The sequence below is a fragment of the Nilaparvata lugens genome, chromosome 2 (assembly GCF_014356525.2).
Source record: "Nilaparvata lugens isolate BPH chromosome 2, ASM1435652v1, whole genome shotgun sequence".
NCBI classification, from domain to species: domain Eukaryota; kingdom Metazoa; phylum Arthropoda; class Insecta; order Hemiptera; family Delphacidae; genus Nilaparvata; species Nilaparvata lugens.
This window is the reverse complement of record NC_052505.1, coordinates 67,376,347-67,403,327: the sequence shown is the minus strand read 5'-3', so window position 1 is coordinate 67,403,327 and position 26,981 is coordinate 67,376,347. Positions and strand designations below refer to the sequence as shown.

Below are 26,981 nucleotides of genomic sequence, written 5' to 3'. Positions count from 1 at the left end.
AATCCTTCTTCTAATAGGTACTCTACATTTCTACATATTACACTCAAATGTATCTATCATAACAAATTTAACACTCTGATGAAAGCTTTCATCGATAATCATTTCCTTAATTATATTATAAATCTATGACGTACCGTACCTTTAGTAGCGGTTATAGGAGGAAAATCTCCATTGTGAGGTGACAATTTGATACTCTCTCTCTCTCTCCTTAATTAAATCAACTACTGAGGCGGAAAAAACTAAAAATGCTACTGGAACAAAAGGTTCCAGAGCCAAATACTAAAAGGCCTAAAGCTGGCATGAGAGCCATGATTTAACACAAAGTTCTGATCAGACTACATTTAGTACTGCTTATGACAGAGGACAGACACTGAGTGAATCCACTTCGCTTTTCTCGTCTTGCCGTGGACAGCTGTGTGATCGTCCATACTAGATAGACCTAACCAACGTTAACTGTGATTGGCAGTTACTATTCTCTAGAAAATTTCCACCAATAGAAAGGAACGTTACAACTACAATTTAAGATACATTCTCCCACCAAGTGACAGCTATTTTTCCTTGACAGCTATAAATTCCTTGCCTTATAAGGTCGTGGACCAGACTTCTCCTCCAGGAAAATCGTTGATCTTCTCAGTACCACAACTTCTATGCGCACACTTACAGAGTCGACACTACACAACGCAGAAAAGCAAGGGTCATGAACTAAGTTGTTGCTCCAGGAAAATTGTAGTTTTTCTGAGTACTACAACTTCTACACACACACACACTGACAGAGTCAACACAACACACCGCAGAAAAGCGAAACAGCAAAATCCATTTTCATAACAGGCTAACTTCTCAGGCTAATTCGCATAATTCTCATCACTCACAATTGTAACAATAAATATTGTTACATATGATAGAACAACTAATCAGATGTCATCACAAGGTTACCAACTTAGGCTATGTCCTGAAAGTTTCATATGGATCAATTTAGCCGTTTTTGAAAATTAGTAATTTGTCTCGTTACTTATTGAATGACCCTCTTACTCACCCTATCGTAATTCCCTGCTAAGGAGTATGATTCTGCTTAGCTGAAGTTCCATCAATCAATCCACGTGTCTCCAGTGATCCATTTTGCGAACATTTGACCCTAGAGAATGTGCAATTCTCAATTGCCTGACTGCAGTATGATGATGAATAATAATCAATTCATGAGATATTGAGTTATGGAAATCAGTTGTCATAATATAAATCTTTTTATCGTTAATGTGTCAATGATATCGGACCAAAATGCAATGTTGTGTTGTTTGCATTTGACTCTGAAGAGTGATCTATGTGATGTTGGCAGGTATTGTTGGGCTCCTACTCGCGATGCGTTTCGGTGCTGAGTCGCTCGTCGAAGCCCGACGATATTGCAGTGCAAGTCTGCTCGAATTGCACCAAAACATTCAGAGTCGCTGCTCAGTTCCCAGAATGTAGGAACAGATTCTTCGGAATGCCGCAACTGATTGCTGATCTAGCAAGAATACTTCATTTCAAGGTAACTATGACAAGAAATTATTTTTTATACAACTGCTCGTAAAATATTACTTTACGTACTGAAACACTGTTTAAGAAAAGTAAGGAAGCAAAGTTTAAATAATACGAATTGATTTACTCGTACGATTTACGTCTTGCAATTTGATTGTATTAATCATGTGAAGAAGGGTTTCGCTCATTGAATTTAACTACTATCTCTATCATAATTATATTAAATTATATTATTAAAAATATAATTTGAATTGAGAAAACGTTGGTTTTGGTTTAGAGTTAAAACATAGTGGAGAGGGGCGAAGGTAGCTTCAAGCTTTAGAGTGTTTGATACAATGCATGAATTTAATATACCCACTTTCATATCCCTATTTGCTCCCTGACTTTCTACTATGATACTATAGTGGAGCGCATAAGAGAATATTGATATCGGGAAAGTTGAACGTCACGCAAAATAAAATCGACCATGAAAAGCTCTGATTAGATGACGAGCGTCATACCTGTTATTTATCTACCTCGAGTGGAGTGGTATGTTTTGACCCATTTAACTACATACATTATTTTCAACAGTCGAGCTTGAAGCTACCTTCGCTGCTACAATATTTTTTACCTTTAGTAAATAACTATCGTTGGAATGTGTTGTGTAATTTTTATTTGATTTTCTAATTTGCAGAACCTACCAAAACTGTGTTTCGAAGCAGCTGAGTGCATGAGCTGTTTGGCGGTCGATACGAGGCTGCAGCATGCACTGTTGCGTGCGGGTGTGCTCTGGCACCTGCTGGCTTTCCTCTTCAACTACGACTACACCCTGGAGGAGTGCGGTGTCGAAAGATCAGAGGAGGCCAACAATCAGGTACTTGAATTAACTTGTAATTCAATAAGTCTTCACTTTCATTTTGATATTAATAAATCTGTGAGATTAAAAATAATCAATAATTTAATGATAATATTATTATCATTATATTTTCAGAGGAGGCCAACAACCAGGTACTTCATACTAAATGAACTTGTAATTTAATCAATCTTCACTTTCATTTAGAAGATTCACTTCATTTCACTTTAGAAATGCAGTATAATGATCATATTATTCTTCCACAATTGACAATTTCATTTAAGACCAAAAACACATATATTTATAGTTTATCATTTTATTCTAAATTAACTTGTAATTTAATCAATCTTCAACTTTATTTTGATATTATTAAATATTTGAGACGATTTAAAAATGTAATATAATGATCATATTATTCTTTCACAATTGACAATAATTTTAATTAGCTGTGTTGTCTATTCATATTTTTTACTATTAGTTTAAAACTTGAATTCTAAAACACTTATGAAGTGGAAAATGCACTTACTATTAGCAGTGACCATCGTTCTGAATAGAGTTAGTTTCTTCAGTCTGATGATGGCCTACGCGCCAGGTCGAGACCATCATCACTGCTAATAGTAAGTGCATTTACAACTTCATAAGTGTTCTAAAATTCAAGCTTTAATTAGCTTTCTTGTTATTAAATTCAACTCGAACGATTCCATGGATTCATGCATTCCAGTTTGAATTGAATTTTTAATTTTGTCCCAAATGAATCCATGTAATTTTTAATATTATCCAAGTTTTCCTACAGTTGGTAAATTGAAAAAATACACAGACTGTTTTGTATTTTTGAGTAAGTTTCCTACTTTTTTCTTGACGGATTTTTGTCTTGAATGAAAAAGACTAAGAAATTGTCAAAAACCACAGATTTATTGATACTTTGACAATTTCTTAGTCTTTTTCATTCAATATGAATAATTACCACAATATCAACTTCTCAACTACCCAAAAAAAGATTTTTGTCTCTTCAAGTCCAGGTTCCTAGAGCACTCATTAAATCTAATGGACCATTAAATGTATAGGTGAAACCAGGCCTAAATAAGATGGAAGTCCTCTGATTTTTCATCTGACTCTTTCGCAGAATTTCAAACTGTTTCTACATCACAAGTATGATTTGTAATAAATATTGACTTCTTCGATAGATCTTGCATAAAATCTGTATTTTATTGTTGCAGGAGCTGGCCAATAACTTGGCGAAAATGTCGGTGAAAGCTTGCGCAAGATTGGGTGGATACCACAACACAGATGAATCTGAAAGTCCACGAAATCCTGTCATCCAGGAACTTTTCAACCGATTGTTCACGCCATACCTGGCTCAAATGTTTGCTAATGAACAACCAGAAGAAGTAAGAACCAGATGGAATATTTTATTCCAAGTTTACACTTAAATTCAATTAATTAGCTTGTCTTTTACATTGCATAATATTAACTGGATCAATGGTACTATAATTTATAGCTAATAAGAAATTGATGATTCTAAGCTCATGGGCACCTCGCCAATCTTATTGTTATAAGGAGCATATAATATGGAGCATATTGTGAAATAGAAAATTGAACATGCCAAAATATTACTGTTGAGCAATGATGTGACGAATAACAGGATGAGAATTGAAATTTTTTGCTGAGTATGGTGCCCACATGAGCTCCAGATTTGTGCGTGGTTAATACAACTAATAATGATGAGAGCTGGAGTGGACCTAGGTGTAGGTAGGTTCCGAACTCCCGGGAAGCGATTTTTGAACTTATAAATGGCATTTAGAGGATTTCGGCTCTTAAAGTAGTCGTCCTCACAACGGGGGTAACATGCACATGAATCTGAATAGTAATGCAGATTGTGATTTTATCAATAAATTAATATCAAAAAAATAGTAATATCGGCCAAAAAATAGTAATAATGGACAGTAATCCGCTTGAATTAACGAGAAATCGGCGCGAAACTTGGAACATGAACTACCTATACCATGGGATATCTATTTATGCTATCTTTTCTCTATGCTAATTTATGTCAACTCATCGTTCTTATAATGAAAATATTGACGTTCTTTAGTCAATACAAATTCAATAATAATGATGTCGCTATTTGCGTTTTGCAGTTATTGAAACTGCTGACAGTGAATAGTGAAACGCCGTACCTGTTGTGGGACAACACGACCCGAGCCGAGCTGAATGACTTCCTGGACGAGCGCCGCTCGATGCAGCCGCACGAGGACTCGCTCGACCTCATCTCGTTCGAGTTCTCCAACTACACCTCCGAGCTCATCATCGGAAACGTCTTCATAAGACTCTACAACGAACAACCCACATTTCCTATACAGGTAATTCATATTCAAAGTTCTTATCATATTCTTATACAGTAATATATTTTCTGGATAGATTTTGTTAGCAATTCAATTCTATTGGGTTTGTTGTGGCTGTGAAGGTAATCAAAGAGGATGTGGGATTTGAAGTTGGTTTGTTCGTTTAATATACATTGTCTATTGATTTTAAATTGGAGTGTTGTTGGTTGTTTTTATATAAACTTTCATCCATTGCATAATTTACAGAGGTGCCAGTTGATAGCGATATAATAGAAAAAGCTACCTTGAGCACTGATGCCAGTTGATGTGAATATAGAATAGAAAAAAGTTTATTGAGTGAAAAAAGCTTCCTTCCTTAAGCAGTTTCCAGTTTCCTAAAGTGATTCCAGTTCATTTATGATAGAAAAAACGTTTATTAAAAAGATATACTTTGACAATCTTCTAGTGACTAAGGCCCAAATTCGCCAAAATCGAAAACTAGGTTTGAGCGGCAGTTGGTTCTAAGTCAGATGATTTTGAATTGGTTTTGTAATATGATTTTTTGTTTACTTAGAATCAACTGGCGCTCAAACCAAGTTTTCGTTTTGGTAGATTTGCTCCTAAACCTACTACTTATTCTACTAACCTCATGACTAAAGGAAGGCTCTATTGAATTCTTTTTAGAAATGTTGTAGAATTGGAATTTTACAATAAGGCTTTATCTTTAACAAAGATATCAAAATATCTCTGTTGTTATCATTCTGATTTTAAAAGATAGATTATTCAAGTAACTGCTATCGAGAATTAGTGTTTCTCTGTTTAAAATGTTATCTTTGATATGATGCTTATGCAATGGCATTACGAAATGCAAAATCAATAGAGTAGAAATGGTACTTGAGATCATTTATTTGCACTTTATTTTCTAGTCAACTCCGATTTATCCATTTTTTGCAGAATGGCAAAGGTTTTGTTCTCGATCTCCTTGATTACATCAAGGCGCACCATCCAAATCCATCTCAAAACAATCCCTCAAACCCTGAGGAATTGTCCAGAATGATGATGGCGCTTCAAGCACTCTACAACGTCATCGAGAATAATCCGGGTAAGTCGATTAGTTTACTTTTTTCATTTCTCTGCAAATTGAATTTCATTTACATTTTTTGTTGATATCTACCATTTAGTATGGATCTCTAAGTAATAAGTAAGTTAATCATTTTTAAAGTAATCATTATCGTACAGTTTCAAGTGATTAGTGAGTGTTATTTTGTTATTCAATTTTATTTGTAAACAATCTAAATTGGAACTTTTCTCTTTTCAAATGTTTGGACTGGAAATTGAACCTGAATTCAAGTGTTTGGTACATAACCTACTTTTTGGACTATTTATAGTGTATAAATAAAAATTCAGGGAAGGAACAGTTTTGGGCTGTGCCTGTTAGTCCTTTCCCAATCATTTTAAAGAATTGTGTTGTGTTTATCAATAAATAAATAACGAGCGAAGCTCGGTGCCCGGATATTCAGTTTGAACTGATGTTCGTTAAATTCTCTACATTAAAAAGAAAATGATTTCCTACTATAAAAATTGAGCAAGTTGTAAAAAATAATAATTTTCTGCAACCGCCTTTTTTGCATAAAAGCCACAAGCAATAAAGCATTTACTTTCATTCTTATAATATTTGACTTATCATTATTTAAAATATTCAATATTTTAGGTTGGTATTACTACTAATACATCAAGGCCCGACTGCACAAAAGCCTGTTGAATTTTAACCATGATATAATGCCACGAGAACCAATCAGGTAAACGAACTTATAAAAAAAGCCTTCTCTGATTGGTTTCGTGGTATCTCTTCTTCTTCCAGCTCAATCGTTTGATTGGTTGGCAGCCTTCCATCTAAATCTGTCCATTGCTACTCTCTTCCATTGTTCATAGCTCATAGCACCCAGATCCTTCGTCATTTGTCTTAAGTACTGTAGCCGGGGTCTCCCACGACCCCTTTGTCCATCAACTGTACCTTCCAGAATACTTGACGTAAATGCGTCGTGTCTTATTATATGTCCAATCCAAGAATGTCGTCTGGCCTTGAGAAAATTCAGAAGAGATCTTTTTTCTGCCGCCCTCTGGAATACCTCCTCATTCGTAACTCTGTCTGTCCATTTTATTTTGAGCATACGCCTCCAACACCACACTTCAAAAGCATTCAGAGTCTTTTCCTCGTGGTATCTAATCATCATTAAAATATAACAGGGTTTTGTGTGCAACCGGGCCCAAGTCATTAGTTCAGAGAGTGAAGATTGGTTGCATTTATCATAATGAGCTTAATTCAGGGTTTGACTGACATTTCTCCGTTTAAACACAGCATGTGCATACGGACCTAAATAAGAATCAACTAATTTTATAATAATTGATGACAGAAATTTAATAATTATAATTTGTAGGTCTTGAAATGCAGTGCATCGGCCACTTTGGCCTGCTGTTCCCCCTGCTGAGCCTGGACAGCGCCCGGCCCATCCAGGCCAACGTGCTGAATGTGCTGGCTCTGATCACACGCAACCAGGAGTGCGTCAAGGACATCGCCGCCTCCCAAATGCTCGTGCACCTGCTGCTCGTCATCTACTCCCTCGACGAGACGGCTCGGCGCACTGTGTCGCTCAACATCCTCAGGCCGCTCACCACCTCCACCGCTATTGTCAAAGATCTCCTCGCCAAGGGTAATTATTTGCATTCATTCTCCCCCCACCTACTATCTAAAGTAGGTACTCACTTTGCGCGTTACTTTTAATTGAAACAGAACAAAAATCAGTTGAAAATGAAAATAAAAATAAAATGTTAATTAATTTTAATTTCAATAATTTAAACAATTATATTCAATTTGTGATACAATGTTTATTTAAGATAAAAGCACAAATAGTTTCTCATATTGTAAATTATTATAGTTGTTGATACTTTTAATCCTCTTCGAGCAGGGAACTATAAAACTAAATTCAGTCTATCTGTGCCTGTGTCTTTAACAGACCCTTGCGGAGCACGGGTAATACCTGCTCGTATTCAATAGAAGCTTCCCATTATTTGTAAACTGCGTATAAAATTGTAATAGTTGTATAATAGAGAAATGATAGCATAAGAAGATGCTATCCCATGGTATAGGTTTATTGTTTATTATTTTTGAAGGGACGGATTCAAGGATCCCCACACGTCAACCGAAGCTTATTGTGTTCCCAAGTAGTATGTTAGTTAGGCAAACCAATACCTGTGTCCTTTACAAGAACCAGAAGTTTTTCCCTATGCTAACATCCATTCATCACCTGGTTGCTTGTCGCAATCCAGTGTGATATGCTTGGCAGTCTCTTCAGACTGATTAGTCCTCGTGACCTACGTGAGCATTCTACTCCTGGCATTCTTTGTAGGTTCTTCCGCTGAGGAAGAGGCGGCCAAGTTGCCTCTTGGGCGCCCGGTCACCCTTGACTCAGCCTCTTGACCTACATTTGTGCCTGGTTTTTCACCCATCACTGGTTTCTTGGGTTTTTCTTTTTGCCCCTCCGAAACTCTGCAGGGTCAAAAGCCTCACCTCTCCCAAGACGTTTTGTCTAAATGGCCGCCCTTCTTTGAGCAGTGGTGAGTTTTGGCCTCTCCACCCACAAACTCGTGACCTACGTGAGGTCCACTCCTGGTCTTTTTGTAGGTCCTTCCGCTGAGAGAGGGGACGCCAAACTGCCTCCAGGGCGCCCGGCCCCCCTGACTCAGCCTCTTGACCCACATTTGTGCCTAGGGTTTCGCCCATCTCTGGTCTCTTGGGTTTTTCTTTTTGCCCCTCCGAAACTGCCCTGTCTTGGGTTTGAAGGCAAGGCAACTTCTGGAGTTGCCTTGAGGTCCATGTCAGTCGCCTCCTACGACAAGCATGGATACTGTGGGTGTATTCTGGTTTTCAACACATTCTTGAGTGTGATGATCGACTCAAAGCTCCCCCAACCCACAGGGGGCCATGGTATAGGTAGTTTATGTTCCAAATTTCAAGCCGACCTTTTGTTAACTCAGGCCAATCACTGTTAACTACTGTTTATTATTACTGTTTAGGCCGGGTAAGAGTGCAAGAACAGCACCGTATGAGAGACAACCAGCATTAAATAGCGTCACAAGAAATAACTACTTGGACTATCAGCTTGAGTTAACATTGTTTTTTGGAACATAAACTACCTATACCTTGGGATATCGTTTTTGCTATCTTTTCTCTATGTTAATACTTTTAATTTCAGCAGGAAACTATAAAACTAAATGCAATCTAGGTATTTGTGCTTAACAGACCCTAGCTCAGCACAGGTATCACCTGCTCGTGTTCTATAAAAGTTTTACATTATTTCCAAACTACGGATTAAATTATAAAATGTTTGCTATATTATTAGGCTTAGTATTAATTTGTATTGTGTGGTTTGGTTGCAGGTGGTTACATCTACTTGCTGCACGTGGTGTGCAACGCGGAGGCCCACAGCGTGCGCGTGGAGGCGGCCGGCCTGCTGGGGCGCGTGTGCTGCGACAGTCTGTCAGGGCCACGCGTACGCCTGGCGCTGGCCAAGTTCCTGCCTGACGCCATCTGCGACGCCCTGGATGACGCGCCAATCGACTCCATCCGTCTGCTAGAGCTCGATCAGGAGAACCCCGAGCTCGTCTGGGACACCGCCTCGCGCCGCCATGTCTTTGAGACTGTTGCCGCGCTTGCCAGGAGGTCAGTCAACAAATAACAGTGTACAGAGTTGCTGAAAATTATGGAAACAGCTTTTACAAGGATAATTTGACATTAGCTTTCCCTGGGGGTCCCATTCAAGCTAATTTTCTGTCGCTTCAAAATTTTGGCCCGCCATCTCGGATCTCGGTAAACAATTTTAAAATCTTTAAAATACGCAAATCTTGTACAAAAGGCTTAGACGACTCAAATAAATATAGTTTTTGAATAATTATCGTTTATTGCTTTCATACAGGTTGGTAAAAATTATGGAAACAGCTTGATATTTCTTTTTCAATGATGATTTGACAGTAGACTTCATTGGGGAGCCAATTCAAGTTAAAAACAACTACTTTTCAGTCGCTTCAAATTCTTGGTCCGTCATCTCGGATCCATCATCTTGAATCTAAATTTTTCATTTCAATTGGTCGTGTTATGTTACATATCAATAAAGAATTTTCTCATTCAAGAGAAAGTGGATGGCTGAAACCTCACATCGATCTCAAACAGTTTCAAAGTTCTTTAAATTTAAAGATACTAATAAATCATACAAAAATGAAATAAATGAGTACATTAAAAATCTGACAGATCTAGTTTATGGTTGAAAGTGTTAAATATATGAGTAGATGTTACTATGAGTGTTTACTTCTAACATTAGTAACAATCAAGTTATTAATAACACTATACGTCAGTACCTAGCACTTGAAGAATTGAAATTTGTGACTTAGATTTTTTAGATCTCCAATGTATCAATGGATCTCATTTATTTCATTTTAGTATGATTTATTAATATAATTATTTTAGCAATTATGTATTATTTTCCATTGTGTTACTTTTATTTCACATTGTTTTTTGCGTTTAAAATCAATTGAATTTGACATTGAATAACTTTGAAACTGTTCGAGGTATTATTGTGTGGATTTCGCCATTCATTTTCTCTTGTAATTCCGTACTTTGTTTATTTTGTATTATTGTGTGTGAAATGAATTAAAATTTTAATTTCCTGTGAACAGAAAATGCTTGAATAAGTAGTAACAGCGTTGGATTGAAAATCGATCCATGTGTATCGATGTATATTTATTTTTTTCTCTTGTCACGAGAACAATGTCAGGAGCATTTTATTTTACTCTCAGTCAATAATGGTTTTTTCGATACAAAAATTGAATAAAATCTAATCTCTCACCATCGATAGAACCCTCCCAGAGGGTCATTCTCCCAAAAGACCCTTGGAGGTTTCCCCCCTAGCCGCCCTCAAAGTTGAAAAATGAAGGTAATCACGGGAAATCAATTATCTCAATAACCATTGATCAGGAAGAATTCTATTATATGTCATTCGATTCCTTACATTATGGACTACAATATTAGTTACATTCATTTTTTTAATAAAACGAAGAATTCATTTCACACACAATAATACAAAATAAGCAAAGTACGGAATTACAAGAGAAAATGAATGACGTAATCCTCACAATGATATCTCGAACAGTTTCAAAGTTATTCAATGTCAAATTCAATTGATTTTAAACAATAAAACGAAGTTTTCTTGAAAAAATGATATATATGTAAAAATTTAGGGGGTGGGTCATTCCATGTCAAATCAACACACTTTGAATAAAAATTTTATCTTACCATCTCAGATTCTAATGAAATTTGGTACACTCACTAAGGGTCCTAAAACTAAGAAAATTACCAAGTTTGAACTTTTTTAGACGAACGGTTTTCAAAATATGACTATGTCAACTTATCGAAAAAACGCCAAAAATCAGTAAACATTCTTTTTTGAAATCGCTCTAGCAGCGGTCCTAATCAAGATAGAGGGCTGGGAATGGTGTCATTTTGCAGCATTTTCTATGCTCTTTCTTTTGATATGCAACACTATGAGGGTTATTCTGAAAAAATTTTTGTCAAAATACCAATTAAAATTTAAATTAACATTTTTTTCAAAAAGTACATAATTGAAAAATTCCAAATTTTCACAACAACTACTTAGAACTATTATTGATATAATGGTGCAATATAAATGTGGGACAATAATGGGTTCATTGCCAAAAAAAAAATTATCTAGAGGCTGTTTTCTAAAAATCACTCTATTCTAGCATAACAGTTATACTATCATTTGCATGGAATGTCGTATTTCAATTTTTTTAAAATACTATTTTTTATATCTACTCAAGGTATTATTTTGATAACAAAGCATATAATAAGTACGGTAGGCTACCAATAACACAATATTCAAGTATTATAATATTATTTCATGATATGCAGGAGAAAATTAGTTTTAATTGTTTTGATTAGTTTCAATAAGTGATTACTCATTTTGTAAATGACACAACATTCTTCTCTCAGTTATTTGCTACTTGCGTACGGTAGCTGCTTGTTGTTGTAGCCTCATTCAATGTCTAGCTGTTGATGAATGCAGTTGTGTCTTCATTCAACGTGGACATTCAGTGAAAAGATTTTATATACCGTACCATATTAATTGAAAGTTGAGCTATATAATTCAATTTAACAAAACTATACTCAAACTATTATTTTATATTTCATCATAATGGACTCTAATAAGTGCAGTGTTATTCGAGTGCAGTGTTGTAATCCATTTAAGAAACCAAATCATTCTATTAGAGACAGAAAAAAATTAAGAAGTACCACATCATGGATGATTGAATTATTACCAGAAATACCCAACGGCTCTGTGATATGTGATAGTTTTAGAAAAAACCTAACAAAGTTGAAAAACGCCGAAGAAGAAGAAGAAAAAGAAGAAGAAGAAGATTCGTCCGGATCCGAGGTAAACATAACAAACAATGACCCAAACTTCTCTGCAACATCAACAGTCGTCCAAACATTAAACGCTTCACTTCATGAACTAGGTGAGTCCCCAATCAATAAAAAGAAAATTTCTTCTAAGAACTATGCTAGAACAAAAGTACAGAAAATCTCCTCATCAATGAAACGAAAACTATTTGCTGCTGCTGAAACTTCATCAGATAGTGATTCTGATATTAATGAACTAGTTCTGCAAAACTTGAAAATTATTTTTTTAAATTGCAATAGCAGAGCAAAAAATCCAATGATTCTTACAAGTTTGCCTGAAACTTGGAGTATACGAAAAATAATGAAGGAATTTAATGCTCCTAATTACATTGTTCGACAATCAAAAAAACTGTTGAAAGAAAAAGGATTTATGGAAGGTCCAAACCCAAAACTAGGTAAAAGTTTACCAATAGATACAGTCACTGCAGTACATTCATTTTATGAAAATGATGAAGTTAGTAGGTTAATGCCTGGTATCAAAGATTGTTTTACAGTTGTAAAACCAAATGGAAATAAATCAAAAATCTCAAAAAGACTTATTTTGTGTAATCTGAAAGAGGCATACACACTTTTCAAGGATAAGTTCCCAACGATCAAAATCGGTTTCTCTAAATTTGCTGAGTTGAGACCTAAATATTGCATATTAGCTGGACAGAGTGGTACACATTCAGTATGTGTCTGCACAACTCACCAAAACGTCAAGTTGATGATAGAAAATACAAAACTGAAGACAATTACAGATGCTGAGATACAAAATTACAAACAATGTATCGCATTAATGATTTGTAACCCATCAACAATTGAATGTAATATGGGAGATTGTCAATATTGCCCAGGAGACAGCAATACGAAACATGTTACAAAATTCATTTGATGAAAATTTGATTGAAGAAGTTCAATTCCGACAGTGGGTGTCAGTTGACCGGTGTAATCTGGAAATAGTCCAGAAATCTTCTGAAGAATTTGTTGATTTATTTTGTAGTAAGATGGCCTCTTTGATCAAGCATGACTTCATTGCTAAGCAACAAACAGCATTCCTCAACTCCAAAAAAGATACTCTTAGTGAATCAGAATTTATTGTTACATGTGATTTCTCAGAGAATTACAGTATAGTTCTACAGGATGAAGCGCAGAGTTACCACTGGACAAGCCAACAGATTACTATACACCCTTTTGTCATATACTACAGAAAGGAAGACATAATTGAGCATCTGAGCTTTGTCATTGTTTCTGATTGTCTGGAGCACAATACTATTGCTGTATACACCTTTCAAAAAAAACTATTTTCATACTTAAGAAACAAGTTTCAAGTGCTTCCAAAAAAGATTTATTATTTTTCTGACGGTTCTGCAGCTCAGTATAAGAATAAGAAGAATTTTCTTAATCTATGCCTACATGAGGAGGATTTCAAGATTAAAGCTGAGTGGCACTTTTCAGCAACAGCACATGGAAAAGGACCTTGTGACGGAGTAGGAGGTACAATTAAAAGACTGGCAGCTCGTGCAAGTTTGCAAAGGCCATATGACAAACAGATACAAACCCCTCGAGACCTGTATGAATGGGCAGTAAGTAATATAACTAAGGTAGATTTTGCCTATTCATCACAAGAAGATTACACGGCTTCAGATTCCTTCTTGAAAACTCGTTTTGAAAAAGCATTGACAATAAAAGGAACCCAGGGATTTCATGCATTCATTCCTATCTCTGAGTCAAAGGTATTTGTAAAAAGCTTTTCAAATGATGTACAGGGTTGGGAAAAAGAGGTTACAACAACACCTGACAAACCAAAGTTGAAGGACATATCAGGCTATGTCACAGCTGTGTATGACAAAAACTGGTGGCTTGGTTACATTTTAGAAAAAAATGAAGAACTTGATGAAGTGAAAATAACTTTCCTACATCCATGTGGACCAGCAAAATCATTCTCCTATCCTAAACATGCGGATGTCTTGTGGGTATCAGTCGCGGATGTTCTTTACAAGGTGAATCCATCTACTCCAACTGGAAGAACATATAGTCTGATAGAAAAAGACATCAACAAAACACAAATGGCTTTAATAAAATTAAATCAGTGAAGTGAAGAAAGACATTTCTTGGGCATATTGGTTTCAATGCAAGACTAAATTTTGCTTTCAGGTTAGTATTTATTCATATTTAAAATGTAAGTTTAGAATGAAACATTGAAGGTATTATAATCATACTGTTTAGCTACAAAGGACTAGTTTGCATTGTTAAAGAAACATTCTGTATTTTTAAACACAAAATAAGTTACAGCAAAAAAAGTATTACATAGTAGGTAGGATAAGGTGATTTTTGAAAAACGAACTTTAGAAATATATTTTTTTGACAATGAACCCATTATTGTCCCACATTTATACTGCACCATTATATTAATAATAGTACTAAGTAGTTGTTGTGAAAATTTGGAATTTTTCAATTATGTACTTTTTGAAAAAAATGTTAATTTAAATTTTAATTAGTATTTTGACAAAATTTTTTCAGAATAACCCTCATAGTGTTGCATATCAAAAGAAAGAGCATAGAAAATGCTGCAAAATGACACCATTCCCAGCCCTCTATCTTGATTAGGACCGCTGCTAGAGCGATTTCAAAAAAGAATGTTTACTGATTTTTGGCGTTTTTTCGATAAGTTGACATAGTCATATTTTGAAAACCGTTCGTCTAAAAATGTTCAAACTTTGTATTTTTCTTAGTTTTAGGACCCTCAGTGAGTATACCAAATTTCATCAAAATCTGAGATAGTGGAGGAAATTGGTTGTGTTGATTTGACATGGAATGACCCGGGTTTGCAATTTGATTTTTTTGTTTTCTTCGATTAACTTCGAAGAAAGTAATTTCAAAGAAACATGAGCCTAATAATTAATGTAGCCACTCTCATTGCGAACCCTTTGATGTATATTGTTATGTATTTGACGCCGTGGAAGGGGAAACAGCCGACGCGGTACGGTGCCGCTGACTCTCTTCGCCATAGTAAGTAAACAGAAAATCAATTATCTCTGTAACCATTAGTCAAAAAAAAATCTATCATATGTCATTCGAGATAATTGATTTCCCGCATTTTCCATGTTTTAGGGGGGCTGGGGGGGGGAAAGCTACTAGGGGATTTCTTAGGACTTTTGGGAGAATGCCCCTCTGGGAGGGTTCTATCGATGGTGGGAAATTCAACTTTTATTTAATTTTCGGATCGAAACTGCTTTTTTGGCTATAAACTTATATTGATGATTTTTCAGACACTATGAAAATCAGAAGATCAACCATAATGCTCAGCTGAAGTTACCTGACAAAGCGATTCACAGCTTGGAGAAGAAAGAGATAGTTGTGGGTGGCGTGTACATTCGTCTGTTCAACAACAGCCCGGGCTGGGCACTGAGAAGGCCCAAAGACTTTCTATCAGCGCTCCTTGACTTTGCCTTGCAGTTAATGTCCAAGGATCAGCTGAATGTAAGTTGTTGACATCTTGTTTTTGTCTTATTAATAAAGAAAGTAATTGTCTTAAAAATGTACGGGATAGGAAATACACGAATGATGCATCATCACGTCTGAACTAATTAACTGCTTAGCTTGCAATTTTACATGAAAATTCTGAATTTAACAAGACTGATTATAGACCTATTTTCTTATTAATCAACACATTATTAAATTTGGTTATTAAAACAAATTTATTCAATTTGTGCTTCAAAGTTTATGCAAAGATAAAAGCCCAATCAGAGCTTACTCCAAGTGATTCCTTGGCGTTATTGGTTTTTGCGCGGCTCATGAATCAAAGGTTGCAGGTTTAATACAAACTTTTTTGCTGAGAATTTTCTTTTCTGATGAAAATTATTCACGTATTTTCAACAAAATAATGAATAATTATTTTATTTTTTTGGTTTCTTAGACGTAAAGAGATAGCATTTTACAACACATAATTCCCCAAAGGGAAAAACACGCTAATCAAATAAAATGGAAAAAGACTGCAAATTATCACAGGCCTACAATTAGATAGGAATTTCAACAAAGATGGTCAAGCTTATACTATGATCTTAGTTGTTCGATTTTTCCAAGTGAAAACAGAACCAAACGCTGTACGTGATCTTAGTTGATAAGGATCAAATCCTATTCCTAATTCGTACTGTAATTTTGTTAAGTACATAAATTATTTATTTATACCTATCCGATCACTTAACATAACACAACTTCCAGAAAAGTACCTTAGGCTTAAGCCCAAAACGGTTCCAATTCTAATTTAATTTATACGACAGTCCAAATATGTAGCTAGGTTATGTGTTACTTTCACAATTCTTATTTATTGTTATTATTATTGTTTGTACATTTCATGCGGAGCGCAACCCTGTCCCTGTTTGTACGATTAGCTGAAACAAGTGTATTTTGTTGCAGATTGAGACAGTGGACATGACAGTGACAGCGCTGGCTAACCTGCTGCAGGCTCAGCCTCAGTTGGCGGACGAAGTGCCCGCTCTCGGTCACATTCCGCGCGTCTGCGCACAGATCAAAGCCACACACTACCGCCCGCAGATACCGCTCGCCATTTTCCGCATACTCTACCATCTGGCCAAGAGCGAGGTAGGCCTAATCTCATTCGTTTGATTAGTAGACTTCATCATATAGAAAATATGCTATAGTAACATTCGTATAGCTATAGATAGCATAAGGGTAGCCGTCTACTGGAACCGTATTCAATCGCAATAATCTTACCTCCAGATCCTTTTTGTTCAGTAATCTTTGTCTACAGATTCCTTTGAACATCACGACGATGATATCTTTTGTCTAGCATATCCCACAATGAAACAAGCTATTGAATCAAACTTATCAACTTTTCATTGTCCATAGTTGAAACTTTATAAAACAGAACAACTTCAACAAAAAACAAAACAAACAAACAAGACTGTGAAACAATTTTAGGTTAGGAACACTTAGTTGTCTTGACTCGACTAGTTAGTTCGGCCGGATAGAGCCGGAAAATCCAATTCAATTCGAAACGAAAAATTGATCGGCCGGAGACGGCCGTGCACGGTCTTATGAACCTGTTGCAATGGACAAGCATCTATAGCTTTCTTTGTTGGGGGATCGCTCGGACGATTACTATCGATTGCTTCAAATTTTCAACATTTTACAGATCGAAATCGTTGATCAACAAACTTACTCCTTCGTCTTTTTTGAATGTATAACAGGGTATGATTGAAAGTGTATAACTAAAGAATTTGTTGTAAATCATCATTGAAGTAACAAAACAATGATCAGCTTGATTATTAATTGCATTTAATGATTCATACCAAGATAGGTTATGCATACAATTAAAAACTCAATATAACTTTATTATTTGTTTTGTTTTTCACTGCTTTCAATAGAACTGCTGACAGAATAACAGCGGCATTTTTAGTAAATTCCAAGTTATCTAGAATACATTGAATGTATTCAATAGAATGTTTTCTGGGTACATTGGTAAATTCTTCAGCCCGGGGGGCTCACTATAGTTGATTAATTATAGCTTAGTATAGCTATAGGTATACTAAAATTATAACTTTCTCAATCTGTTCTTCTACAATTTATTTCTTGAAAAAATCAAAGTTTAACGTTTATATGACATTTTACTTTGATATGACTTGCCTTTATTAATGCGACTAGCATTTCATTGATAATAATCGGTCTCTTGTCACATTCGCTGTATCATGTCATTAAGATTGCCTGGTATATATACGATATGAGTCTTCATTTGTTTTGTGGTTCCGTGTGTTATTTCCTACATACTGGTGATGCTTGCAGATTGTGTTTTGAAACACAAGCTGTCTCAAATGATCAATCGTGCAAGTAATTTCAATATTTATGTTCCAAGTGCTATTTAAGTGATAATGTCCTTTTTTAGTTGCCCGTTATCATTAGATATTCTATCATAACACACTTTAGATAAATCTTTCTTTTTGTTTTGATCATTACCTTTCCAGTTGTAACATTTGAAATTTCTTCACAGGCCTGCATTGAGAGTTTGGCGAGAACAGATGTATTGAAGCCCATGAAGCTCACCATGCAGAAACATACTGAAGTTGTCGGTCTAGGCTGTGAAACATTCGTTAGGCTTTTCTTATCCAAGAAAGATTCGCTGATCGAACAGGTAATTATCTACTTCATTCTAGACTTTCCCATGAGAATAAAAACATTCTCTATTTTTATGATTCCATTGATTTGTTTTGTTTTCTTTTTTCAGTTATTACTTTGGAGACTATTATATTGGTTTTGCTAGAAAATGTCTTAGGGTTGTAATATTACATTTTCTTGATTAAAATCGAATCTTCAATTCGATATTATTCAAAATATTAATAGAACTTGATAGCAAATATCGGTGTAATCGATATGCGGACTTAACTTTTCACCGGAAATTGATCAGCTACTCAAATGTTGAACAACTCACTTTGACAAAGTTCTATTTCTGAATTAAAAGATAATTCTAAACAACATAAAGGTTAAATAAATTTAAAATAACTTTAAAAATAAAGTTTTATTGAAAACAATAGATATGAACAATCTTATATATATATATATAAACAACGCAAAAAACATGTACAAAGAATGTGAAAAAATAGTATGTTGACTTTGCTCGAAAGAATCTTAATAATTTGAAAAACAATCATCATAGACATGGCCGAGGCCGTCAGTCGAGTTGATAGTAATAATTGCAGCTGCCCACTTTTATCTTTCTGTTCTAAAGCTTCCTACAATAATTGATAACTTCAGTTTGATCAGGCTACCGTGATAATACCCCAACCGTGAATAAGTAGATTAATCTTATCTATCAGTTTAGTGAAAAACAGTTTCACCCAAACTAAGCTCACTATTACTAGAGCAAAGACAACTGGACTCTCAACTCATTCATTCATCCATTCATTCCTGAAGTAGTATAATGAATAAATTAATTAATAAATAAACAAAACATAAATTAGAAAAAAGAAAAAAGAACGACTGAGTTAGAGAGAAGAGGTGGAGAAAAGAACCCTTATTTGTAAGTATATCAAACTGTACAACATACTATATATCATATAATAGTCTATATAGATATATCTATAATAGTCTATATAAACATCATACTGTTTTATGTATAATTTTAAACATTGAATTCGGCGACTAACCAACCCCTATAACGTAGAGCATCCCTAAGAAAGCCGACGAGTCTGTTCCAATCTCTCCCATTTAAATAATCTATTATTGAGCTTTCATTAACTTGTGAGCTGCCAAACCATGCCTTTCTTATTCCTCGCAATATCTTGCACCTGCCCATGAAGTGAACTACATCTTCCAACTCCCTACTGTTACATAAGCTGCACTCAAACCTACTCTCTTCTCTCCCTGGCCTGAAGTTGAGTGGTAACATACATGCTCTGGCCCTAAAAATAATATTTATAAAACTTCTCTTGAAGTTATCATTCAGATAGGCTCGATTCTGCAAGTCTAACATCAAAGAGGCGTATAGTCTATGATACTCTGACCGTTCAGCACGCTCTCTCCACGTCGCATACATGTTCTGACTCACTCTCTGCAGCAATTCGTTGATAGAACTCTCCCATCTATCCATGTGGGTAACACTGTCACTCCATTCTATACCATAACGCTGACAGAGGTCAATCCATACTCTGTACCATCCGCACTTCTTGACAATAAATTCATAAGCAATTTTGTATGGAAATCTCTCTGCCGGCAGACTAAACACTCTAATCAAGTAACCTAAGTGAAGCCTAAAAGTATGAATCCACATCAGCTCAACCTCACATTCTAAATAGATAACATAATCAGGAGTATTAAACAACAGATATAATGTTTGTAAACTTGTATTCTTTATTAGTTGGCAATCGATGACGTATTTATGCTTTGAAGCTCTAGGCATTTACTTCAGGTACTTCGCTCAGGCGTTTCTATAAACATTGTTAAAGGCTGGCTAATGTTAAGAGTGTTTGTCTGCTGTTGAAAGTTTTTCTAAATATTTGAAATTTAAGATGTTTTATTTGTGATCTAAATGTTTTTATAAAGTTTATTGATGTTATTGAACATATGTGAAATGAAGATTTCAATTTTTCTTTTCATTTTGTGTTAAAATTTTTGTTTAATGTTAAAAGCCTTCAACCTGCCTTGAAACCTGTAAACTGAGGATAAGTACAATTAATTTATAAGTTGTGTATTTTGATCTTGATTTGAAACAATAATTTCTGAGATTTTGTGAAAGCTTTTGAATCTATTTTGATGGACGTATCAAACATATTTGTAACCTCAATCATGTTCAATCTATGTTCGATCCATGCATGATTATTTGTTCTGGTGTAAACTGAAATTTTTGAATCATTTTGAAAATTATAATTTGATTTGCTCTGAACTGGATCTCTTATTCATAGGCATTAGATCCATTTATCAAGATATTAGCATATTTGGAACCGATGACTTTCCTTAGGTGATGGGTGAAAGCTATCAAACCAATTGGATAAATTTGGTAGCACGGCAGGGTACAACCACACTGAAAGCGGAGCGGAGCGTGGCGTCGTCAGAGCGTTCATGATACACACAGGAAGCGTCTAAGCATCAAGTATCAAGGACCTAGAAAATGGCGTTGTTTAGCACGGACATTACTTTGTGAGAACAATTACTTGAAGCCCATTTGATTTTAGCTAAGCCTGCTAAGCCCAAAGTTTCTCGACCTTTTTAAACCTTCGACCCCTTTTGCAGGTCAAATATTTTTCAATGGCCCTCGCGCTAATATTAAACTTCAATCTCTCTCCAATAGCGCTACAGCTCAAATCGGGCTCTGGCCTCAACCGAACCACGCCTCCATCCATCTCTATCCATCCCGCTCTCTCCCACACCCCATCCACCCATCCACCCCTTGGTCTCACAATAGATACATTCAGTTTAAAATAAAACTAATAAATCTCAAATTGAACCAATTGATTTCAAATCAACATTTTTTTCAGTAGAATAAAAATGGGTGACCTGGGATAGCATCTCGGTCAGGTAAGAAATCGGGTCGTTAGAATCCCATTTTTATTCTACTGTTTTGCTTTCAAGCCTGGGACCCCTCTGGCCATGTTTCACGACCCACCGGTTGAGTCGATGATTGTTGAATGTTTTGTGGTGGTTTCAGGCGCTGAACGCCGACCTCGTGCCGTACCTGCTGAGCATGCTGGACAGCCGCCTGGAAGGTGCAGAGAACACGGCACGCTGCAAGGCGTTGATTGTGAAGGCACTGCAGTCGATCGCCAAGAGCCAGGAGCACGGCAAGGCAGTCACCAGCCTGCTCGAGCAGTCGCCCGTCTGGGCCTCCTATCGCGACCAGAACCACGACCTCTTCATATCCAGTTCACCCTCCCAGAACTTCTTACAGGGTCAGTCAACAGCATTGCTTCATGGACTTTATTGGCAGAGAGATCCTTTCTGATTTTCTGCCTCACCGTAATACCCAATGGGCCATATGAATAAAGTTGAGCATTTGCTTATACTTCTAGAATATGGAACATTTGCTTCATTTTCTATGAATAAACGTGAGCAAAACCTTTTGCTCATGCTCATCAAAAAAATAGTTTGAGCATTTGTTCAAAAGTAAAAGCTTATACTCAAAATTCTATGAATAAACTAGAGCATTTGCTCAACTTTTGAAGCAAATTCTTCAAAAAAGGTGAGTCTAGTCTAGAGCAGCTCATCACCTTTTGCTCATAGTAAAATGGCTCAACTAATTCGTATGAGGAAGAGGAAACATTGCAGAGGAAACATTTGCTCTGGTTTTATTCATATGGGCCAATGTCATTTTTTATACAGGTGTATCACTAATTATGTAACAGCCGAAGACCATAGACTCTACATGAAATTTGTGACAAAAAATGTTCAGTAACATTATCTTATATCGACCCTAGTTTTCGAGATATATTGATATTTCTGAAAAATCTCAATAACTAGAAAACTATAATTAAAAATCCAATTCTAAGGATATGGTTGGAATGAGGAACAAAAATTTCCAATAAGATTCATATTTCAAACAGTTTGAATGCTCATAAGAAGTTTAGAAACAGCAAACAAAGGAACAATTTTTATGAATACGCTATCAATGTAAATTCCTTCTTCTTTCCAACCATATCCTTAAAATTAGATTTTTAATTATAGTTTTCTAGTTACTGACGTTTTTCAAAAATATCGAAAAACCTATGTATCTCGAAAACTAAGGTCGATATATGAAAAGTTTACGGGACATTTTTTGTTGCAAATTCGATGTAGAATCTATGGTCTTCGGCTGATACACCTTTCGTGGGACTGTGAATACACTTGAATTATCTATTTAGGAGTAGTCTTAATCCCCTCGATTAGATGCTGGCCTCATATTTCAGAGGCCGGCCCAGGAAGGTATTTTTCTTGGCCCACTCCCGTGTTTCAGATGGACACGTAAAGTCGTCGGTCCCGGCTGCTTAAAATCAGTCGTTAGGTAATATCAGAGGCCCTGAAATTGATCAGTTGCGACCTGAAAACTGTGACACCTGACTTGAGCCAGCCAGGTCACTCGATATTATTATATTTGAATCATCTATAAGGAATGCTGATTACCAATGTCATCGTATTACCCAATGCTACTTCCTTTCAATTCTTATGTTATCTACAAGGAATGCTGATTAGGTGAATCTCACTATGGCGATAGTTTTTTCAATTATACAATTTTATCAACAATTGATACAATTTGATTTGTGGAACTTTCCATAATTTAGAAACACTGATTTTATTCCACTTTATTATCTTACAGTACTCTGTTGAAACCAGCACAGTTGGTTACTAATACATCTGAAGACTGATTTCTCTTTCTTCTTTTATTTAGTGCAGACGAAGCCCAAAACAGTCTTATTTAATATTATCAAGTTGAATGTACCATATAACTGAAAATCCACTCAAGAATATAAAATTAATGAGAAAAATTGATGAAAAAAAACAATTGTTCAGAGTTATTGAAATGTGGTTTTAAAATGGTGGGTTCAAGTCTATGAATGAACTATAACACTCATCAACAATGATCTACTAGGCTAACATCTTAGATCAAATAAAATAAAAGATTTAGAAAGTAGATGTATTTATACAAAATTATATCTGTGTGATATATATTCAATTATACAGATGTCAATCTGAGTGATGAATGAAAATATTTTGATCAGGTTTATAATTATGTCGATGATCCAATTCAGCTAGATAGTTCCATTATTTTTAATCCGAGCATTCCCTATTCTTTATTGTGGATTGATCGCGTGATCATTATGTTGTATGTTCTAGTCTCCTCATTCAAAAATATTTTCTGTTGCAGGTGTTCCCACTCGTGCTAATTACCTGACACAGGGTGTTACAAAAACTATGCCCAGTGTCCCACCAATGATGGGGCGAGACGACAGCAGATGAGGAGGATCTCCGTTTGCTTAAAACTTCGGTTTACAATCATTTTCGCTGATCAAAACAACTATCGCACTGGTGCTAATTAACCATGTGTTGTAGATATAGGTTAATAGAGTTATATATTTATATGTTATGAATATTTTTATTCCGAAGAGATAAAGGCTGGTGTCAACTGTAGTGATAGTCTTCATTATCTTTCTCTAATGTAGAAAGTGAAGCACATAGCAAGGTGGGTATGAAAAGTCATAAATATTAATGCTACTCAACTCCCACCATTCACAATACTGTGATCGACTTGAAAGAATCGGGATTTGTCAAATTTAAAAATTGCTAGTTTGTGAGAGACAGTAGTTTGAATTACATTAATTACGTGTCATTCTATTTTATAACATAATTTTTTCATACTCAATCTTAGATTATTATCTCAAATTCATCCCATGATGAATCAATCATTAATCATCTTCTTATTGATTTAGTTTCCCATTTGCTAAAACTCAACTGTTTTAAAACTTGCCATTGATTATTTTAAATGTTTTAAACATAATCATCGAAAAAGTATACTTATTAGAACATAATATAACATTAAAATGTTACTGGTAAACTTACTCATTCATCAATTATTCCTTTTAAATTATTATTCATATTTATTACTGTATATTTTGTAAAAATGTTATATATTTTTATACGGAGTGATAGTTCCGTTATAGAAAGTATGCTATGATTATTATTATTATTATTATTATTAGGTTTATTGTACAACTACCGGTATCAATGGAGCATGTATATAAATCTAGTTGAAGTATTGTATAATAATATTTGTTATGTGTTAGTAATGTTTCTAAGTATTCACCAGCTCTTTTTTAATGTAACTCAATAATGCATTTATATGTACAATTAATGAAAAGCAATAATATAAAGCTTCATAATTATCGTAATCATGTATGTTCTCTGGTTTTTCATGATGGTAAAATATGAATTGTATTTTAAAAAGTATGCAAATTTGTTTTAGTACAATTTGTGCTTTTAGAAAGTATCTAATATGTATTTCAAAACCAAATATCTATGACTCGAAACTTATTTTGATGAGTATAGTGTAATTAAGACACTGGGAATAGTTGAGTGAAAGAAATGCTTTTCAATCCTATTTAATTTTCCTCAATATTTTTACAGAAATCCATAAAATCACGTTCATTATTGACGCATTATATATGTGGGCTTTGTTAGTTTATAGCTTAACGTTGTTGGCTCAAAATCCGCCAATGTTTCATCTATGAATTTCTAGTCTTCCCGGAAACATTTGAACAAAATCTAAAATTTCTATCCATAACTTCAGTTGATTGTTGTTTCTATTTACTTCCAAATAAATAACGTATCTAGTCATTTTAATATTGGTTTCTCCTTTTACTTACCTACATGAACCATCAATGATTTTTTCCGGAATCTGTACAACAGGTTTTGAATGAAAAGCAATAATATAAAGCGCCTTAATAACCTAATAATGTATGTACTCTTGTGATTCATGATCACGACTACAGTAATTTATTTGGAAATATTTTATATTTGAAGTTTCATTGTGCATGATATAATTCTTCACTGTATCTGATTCCAAATTAAATAAAGACCTAGCATTATTTACTGCTAGTTTAAAGAGTGCCTTGCTTGTACTCCATTAATTATTTAGCACGAATCTGCTTTGTTAATGAAATTATCATCGATTATAATGTAGGTTTTATTTTCGTGATCCATTATTATTATTTGTTTGTTTTTTTTCTACATAAGAAAATATAAATATTTTCTACAGAATTCATTACTTGATGTATTGTGTAAAAATAGCCCATTTAATATTTTTGTAACTAAAAAATATTATATTTTTTATGTAATAAAGTACTGAAGTATTGTATTTTGTTTACAAGCTAATTCATGTTCTTCAGGCTGGAAAGTACGTAAACTGAAAACTGTAGTTCTGTAGTTAACAACGTTGATGATAGATTATTTATTATCACCTCTTCTCTGCGAACCTTCGGTTTGAACTATTCTTATTAATATTCTTAGTTAATTGAGGTGTTTCTTCAGAATTTCCAAGTAGAACGATATCAGAAGTGCCTTATTTCCAAAATAGGGGCAATATTTTTAATCAATACAAATTGAAAATAAATTAGCTGTTAAAATAAATTAAAATAATGTATAATCATCATAGCAAATCATATCAAATAAAAGATCTGGTTGATAATAATATTATAAAATAAGTAGCGCAATGATCCATTTATTCCTTGTTATTCTAATAATAGAATTGTACAGATGAGCTATACCGCAGTTTTCAAACACATAAATAATCCATTCATATTAGAATGGAAAGTGTGATATTAGAACCATTATTTTCTACTTTTTAAATTATCAATGTATTTTGTTTTAATTTATTAAGTTAAATTTGGCTGATTCAAATCAGACAAAAATGTATAGTAGATTTATTTACTCTTTAATATCGATACCGTATGCTATATTGCTTTCTCTGAACAATATTATATTATTGAACTAGTTGAACTAACAGCTAATGGGGAGGTGAACTAAGCATGTCCTTGCTAGTCAGAGCCTCAAATTATTTTATCATGTAATTCCTTGTTTATTTTGTTTCACAGATATTTGAAATGATTAATAAAATCTATTTAAAAAAAACACTTCTCTAATTTATTACAAAGTATTGTCGATGTGAGTTTAACAAAGTTGATATTCTTTATTTCGATTGTTCATCTGCGGTTGTTTCAGAAGATATGAACTTCAAATCAAATTTTACATAAGATTCTACACTTTTTAAATTCATTTAGTCAATGATTATTGAGGAACGGTACGGTATTATGCAATAATTATTTCTGATAGTTCATGGTATGCTCTGAATTCTGATTTTTTTGAAATATCACAGTTACTGTAGCTAAAAATTGAAGATATATGAACTTCAATTGGTTTCATTGGGCTCCAAAACAAATTTTACTTAAGATTAACTATGGTGTTACCAAAAAATTATTCAGCCAATGATTATTGAGATATCCCAATAATTTAATGATTATTCCCATTTCGTAAAAATACCGTACTGAACTAGCCAATGGTTATTATTGAGGTTCATATCACAATCTTTCTGAGATTTCACGAAATGTTCTGACGAATTGTGCACATTTTCTTGTGGTTTGTAGAGACTATTTCAGAACAGCCCCTTGAAACCTGTTGAATATAAAACGCCTTAGGGCAAATCTGCTGGACTATCTATCGTTTTTAACTATCTGGACTATTAGTCCAGGCAATGAATGCTCAAAAAAGGGAATAGAGGGAAATGTTTGGAAGACAATTTTTGACCCCACAGTTCTGTTAAGGGTTGTATGGA

The 26,981-nt window shown here is 34.7% G+C and overlaps 1 protein-coding gene across 2 annotated transcripts in view; it reads left to right on the top strand.

Annotated features, from left to right (window-relative positions):
- The window catches only part of LOC111063815 (dnaJ homolog subfamily C member 13), a 71,148-nt gene extending 44,867 nt beyond the window's left edge, over positions 1-26,281 (top strand). Inside the window, exons 28-38 of one of the 2 annotated variants that reach the window (XM_039422529.1) lie at positions 2,186-2,365; positions 3,562-3,732; positions 4,480-4,701; positions 5,617-5,764; positions 7,101-7,373; positions 9,100-9,382; positions 15,445-15,655; positions 16,592-16,777; positions 18,183-18,323; positions 21,333-21,573; positions 23,523-26,281. In XM_039422529.1, coding sequence (XP_039278463.1) covers positions 2,186-2,365; positions 3,562-3,732; positions 4,480-4,701; positions 5,617-5,764; positions 7,101-7,373; positions 9,100-9,382; positions 15,445-15,655; positions 16,592-16,777; positions 18,183-18,323; positions 21,333-21,573; positions 23,523-23,614 — 2,148 coding nt within the window. In that variant the 3' untranslated portion in view covers positions 23,615-26,281. The remainder of the gene's footprint in view (positions 1-2,185; positions 2,366-3,561; positions 3,733-4,479; positions 4,702-5,616; positions 5,765-7,100; positions 7,374-9,099; positions 9,383-15,444; positions 15,656-16,591; positions 16,778-18,182; positions 18,324-21,332; positions 21,574-23,522) is intronic. The other variant, XM_039422531.1, reaches the window with a different exon arrangement.
- The last annotated feature ends 700 nt before the right edge of the window (positions 26,282-26,981 follow it).